The sequence below is a fragment of the Atta cephalotes genome (genome assembly GCF_000143395.1).
Source record: "Atta cephalotes unplaced genomic scaffold scaffold00022, whole genome shotgun sequence".
Classification (NCBI taxonomy): domain Eukaryota; kingdom Metazoa; phylum Arthropoda; class Insecta; order Hymenoptera; family Formicidae; genus Atta; species Atta cephalotes.
Window position 1 is genome coordinate 1,447,482 of NW_012130086.1, and position 5,323 is coordinate 1,452,804.

Below are 5,323 nucleotides of genomic sequence, written 5' to 3' on the forward strand. Positions count from 1 at the left end.
AAGAGGGAGTTTCTCCTCCTCTTGGCGGAGAAACGAGACGCAAGGAGGTCCCCGTCGCGCGAGCTGCTTTTTTTGGCGAGCGTCGCCGACATGAGCCAGACGAGCCGTGGACGAGCGAGTCGCGTCACCAGTCGCACGAACTGCCCTGTCAGCTGATCGTTTATCGCACAACGAAATGTGAGGTGTTACCTATTTATCTACCTGTCTTTCAACCTACATAACGTCAAGCCAGAACGTCATACTGCTTTCGCGCATCGCGGCTCCGATTCACGTCGCCCACGTTTCTCCCCGCGTGCAAACTGAGACTGCGAGCGCGACCGCGCGCGCCAAGTGCGACAGGCGGGAAGCACAGGAGCACCTGGTACCGGTTAGAATTTACATGGGAACATGGGGAACAAGAATAGCTGTTGCGTCTACTCCAGTCCACAGGTCGGACGCAAAGAGGTGGGGCCTGAGAGCACCACGCGCAACTTGGAGGAACACCTGCCAGAGGGTGGGATTAGCGTTAATAATTTGCAACATATCAGTGAACGTGAGCCGGAGGACTGTGACTCTGATCCGTCATTGCATCCATGTGCAGGAACTATCTTCATGGAGCGTTCCAAGCAAGCTATTGAGAGTGAGTATATCTTGGAGGTTGACAGGAAAGATATTTGACTTATGATATTTGATACAATCATTCCTAGTCTCTCCTTTTTTAGATGGCATGGTGAGGAAAAAGAGTCAACATCAAATAGCAGATACAAGGCCTTTGAAGAAAAGTAGTAGCTGCAGTACAATATATTTAGATGACAGCACGGTTTCACAACCTAACTTAAAAAATACCGTCAAATGCGTTGCCTTAGCCGTTTATTACCATATTAAGAATAGAACTTCGCAGCGACAGATTGATATATTTGATGAGAAACTGCATCCATTAACGGTAATATATCAAATTGTACAAGAAGTTGTCAAGGGATTATTGGTGCTTTTTATTAAGAGATACAGATATAACACAATGATCATTTCATCTTTGTTTAAGGCTGATATATTCATGTGTTGTATGACAAACTTTTTAAACAAATTGCTTGGCCTAAGAAAGATTTAAGAACCTCTCTGTTTTATAATCAAACAACCAATCAACAGGTTTGAAAAATTTTATCCTATGACATATAAAATATTAGATTAACATTGGCAAACAACAGGATAAATCTCACTGTGTTACACTGTGTCATTTGCTGTAAAAACATCTAATATATTAATTGCTTTCCTAGATCAGTGATCTATTTCTATTGTTTCTATATGTTTCTATCTTTATATTTTTGTATACTTACTCATTTAATGTCAACTACATGATTGGACAAAAAAAAAGTCTTAAGATTTTCCTGTGCAAAAGATGCGGTTATAAGGCAATGCTTGAGTAAATCTATTTTTCAGAGGGATGGTGTTTCAGAGGATTACGACAAACATAATCCAGAGCACAAGCAGATATATAAATTTATAAGGACTCTGTTTAATGCCGCTCAGCTTACTGCTGAATGTGCCATCATAACATTGGTTTATCTTGAACGCCTACTTACTTATGCAGAAATAGACATAACACCGGCCAACTGGAAACGTATAGTACTGGGAGCTATTTTATTGGCGTCCAAAGTTTGGGACGATCAGGCGGTGTGGAATGTAGATTACTGTCAAATACTAAAAGACATCACGGTGGAAGATATGTAAGTCTATTTTCAATTACGTTTAGATTATTGTATTTGCTATTTTGTGAAAATAATTATTGTAATTTCTTTAATTAGGAACGAATTAGAGAGACAGTTTCTGGAGATGCTGCAATTTAATATAAATGTTCCTTCGAGTGTGTATGCCAAATATTATTTCGATCTTCGTACACTCGCGGAAGCGAACGAATTAACATTCCCTAGCGAACCACTTAGTAAAGAAAAGGCGCAGAAGTTGGAAGCTATGTCCAGAGTTTACGAAGATAAGGTCACGGCTGAAGCTCTACGTACCGGTATTAAAAAGTGGTCCAGCTTAGACAATGTATGCATAGGCGGACCTAGACGTAGCATTGCTATTTTATCCTAAACATATGTATGGATATAAACGGATGTAAACACAGACGCAAGGTTACTACTCCGATTTTAAATGGAGGTATGTGAAATTTTGTAAAGATATCATTGTTACCGATCGATTTTAATGATTTTTGAAAGAGATTGTTTGGATTCTACCAAACATTTGTGTTACACTTCTGTTTAATTATTGTGGAATATTTGATGTATTATATACATCTCTTGGCAAACTGTTTTTACATATTGTCTACTAGATGTAAAAATATCGTATGTATACCGTATATACGGCTAAGATGTACCATAATGGAAGAATTTCCATTGCAAGTATGGTTTGCAATAACAATCTTAAACGTAATCGTTATAAATATTATACTTTAAAATTTAGACGTTTCTCAATTCATTATAATTTCCAATAATATATAATTTACATTCTTTTTGTTGTATGCATTAAAAAATCGTAAATCCGATAGAGAAATTTTATATTGGCCTTTTTTCTAGAGAGAGATATATAAAATTTCTAATCACTTCTATTAATTTTGTTATATTATTAATTATGAAAAACTATAAATATTAATCTTATTAATTTGTCAATAAATATCGATATATTTTTGTTGATTGTGTGCAAAGACTTCTACTGTCCGGGACCTTATAATGTGGATGTAACAAAGCATACGAGAATGCAAGGCGTATTGAAACAAAGGGTGAGAAAGAAAAAGTTTTTAGTCGTAGCATTATCTGTACTGTCCTTACGGGAGAAAATAACTTGTGATATATATTAGTCAACTATTCATTATCCAAAGCATTTTATATATTGACTGAATTTAATAAGAATCAAAGTTATGGCTGATTTACTAATAACATTCTAAAAAACGAAAATTTATACATGCTTCAAATTAAAAATCGATATTTGTTAGTAACGCTAATTACTACGTAATTTATCGAAATAATCCAATCCGAAATTTACAAGTCAAAGTTGTAATGCATGTCACCTTGATATATATGTCCAATTTATTTTTAAATATATTAATATATTTCTTTGATTTGCTATCTTCTCACTGTCATGTACATCGAAGAATTATTATGAGAAAAAAATTAAGATCTAAATCAAGATTTAGAAAATGAATCACACATTTTTTTATGTACGAGTGTCTGTTCTTTATTAATAGATGATCTCTCTAAACTAATGCACACCACTGCAATAAGTTAAAGTGAAACAAATATAGGTTGTTTCATTTCAATTTATTGCACCTGCTATTAGAAAGTTCTTCAATAAAGAACGAGCTTATAATGTACTTTCTTTTGATACATTTCTGTAATATTAGTAGAAAAACCATTCATTGGTTTTTATTGATTTAGAATTATTATTATTATTAGAATTTTTGAATCAACAAATGTACAGCATAACAATTTATAAAAAAAATTTTTGACGCTTAATTCAATATATCGGATTTGATATAGATGATTTATGTAATTTGAATAATAGTACATAGCAAGAACACCATTTACGATAAATATTATTATAATAACGTAAATATTAGCAAATCAGCCTTTGTAGCTTATTAAGAATGAAGAGCACGATAAATTAGAGTCTGAATAATTGCTTTTATATGGCGCTACTTCCATGGATTTATAACTTTAGATAATGCGCAAGATAAGGGTAAGCCATGATATCAGGGTTGCATCTTTTCTCTCTTATAAAACTACTCAGTCTGGTGTAAGGTTATTTACATTATTAATAATAGAATTTTATTTTAATTAATCTATTCTATCACAATTATTGAAAAGAAAATTAATCGATATCAAATTCACGTTCTTTTTATAATGCAATACGCATTACTGTTAGATACTTTACAGAGAATATATTGAGTAAATTCATCAATTTTATTTCGAAATCACAAAGATCGCATTTTTATGGTCATAAAATTGCTATAAAGTATTTAAATCTTACAGCTATGTAAAGTATTCATTTCGTAAAGCTTGCAATTAAATCTTCCAAAGATCATCCAGGAACATGATTACTAAGGAAAAAAAAGAACTTAGAAGTTGTATCATATTCACATTTTATTGTATGAGAAGGTGAAATTAAAATACCATTAATGTACTATTAATATAATCGTGTATCATACGTGCTACTAATTGACTTATGTACGATATAATTTAATATTTTGTACCTACCGGTTAGAACTTTAATATAAGATAGTCTTATATTGTATGACTGGTTACGTCTATAAGAATTAAAGTGTAATCTGAAGTTCCGTTGGATTTTCAGAATGCCGTTGACGAAGAATAATTATGATTTATTATTATTTTTATATTTTATTACATGACAGTCAGAATGTTGTAACAGTCGAATTTATAATAGAAGAACGGCTGTAAAGTCCAATGTATGTAGGAGGAAACGAAATAATGTGCGTTTGTCAGCTTTTAACGTATTGTTATGCTGGATATGTATATGCTAGATGATGAGTGTAATGTAACATATTGCAATTTCTGTCTACATTATAATTTTTCATTTTGCCTGTCCAACAAATAAAAATATATTTTTAATTATTATATAGGTAACTACGTACATACACGTTATGTATGCTGCGGAAGTGTTTATACAACTTTACAGAGCAATTAATACACCATGCGATGCCAAAATGTTGTTAAAATTATAATGTATAGACAATTGCATATAACACACACACACACTCACATACGAAAAGAATATGTACTGCACTGCGGTTTCATTTTTATTACATTCTAATTTTCTGACAAAAACTAGATCTTTATAGAATTTTCACGCGCTATTTTTATAAATAGATATTCATTATAAAGACAATCTTCGAGTCTTATTGCGTCCTGTAAATAAATTGCCGAATTCGTGTAAGATTCGTAAATGTATGTATCATAAACCGTACCACTTTGTTAGTAGTTACCCGAGCAGCACTGGAAAAAATAACATTTGCGCTTGAAGGTGATGTTTCATAGAGGGTCGCCTTTAAGTCTTCCATCCTAGCGTCTGTACAGATTCTCCTATAGTACTTTAACTCCACGTAAAAAATATTACGTTTAACATATTATGAGACCGATGCTTTTATAATATGAATTTGTGATAAATAGATATACCAATACATTATATCGTTTTGTACATATATATATATATATATATATATATATATATATATATATATATATACTAAACTAAACTAACGTACGTACGTTATTATTACTTTACTTTTATTAATTTAATTTTAAATTTTAAGTTTAGTTACGTAATTAACGAG

General features: G+C 32.3%; 1 protein-coding gene across 1 annotated transcript; it reads left to right on the forward strand.

Annotated features, from left to right (window-relative positions):
* Window positions 1–387: 387 nt before the first annotated feature.
* LOC105619522 (cyclin-Y) lies at window positions 388–2,070 on the forward strand. Its single transcript, XM_012201040.1, has 4 exons — window positions 388–619; window positions 702–922; window positions 1,417–1,703; window positions 1,782–2,070. The coding sequence occupies exons 1-4, from the start codon at window positions 388–390 to the stop codon at window positions 2,068–2,070; spliced, it is 1,029 nt and encodes a 342-aa protein (XP_012056430.1).
* The last annotated feature ends 3,253 nt before the right edge of the window (window positions 2,071–5,323 follow it).

What these genes read in the sequence shown, in the direction of transcription:
- LOC105619522 (XM_012201040.1), top strand. Translation starts at nt 388, where the DNA reads ATGGGGAACAAGAATAGCTGTTGCGTCTACTCCAGTCCACAGGTCGGA. An exon ending in AGAAACTGCATCCATTAACG is followed by an intron (nt 923 to 1,416) that starts GTAATATATCAA and finishes TCTATTTTTCAG; the next exon opens with AGGGATGGTGTTTCAGAGGA. An exon ending in GACATCACGGTGGAAGATAT is followed by an intron (nt 1,704 to 1,781) that starts GTAAGTCTATTT and finishes TTCTTTAATTAG; the next exon opens with GAACGAATTAGAGAGACAGT.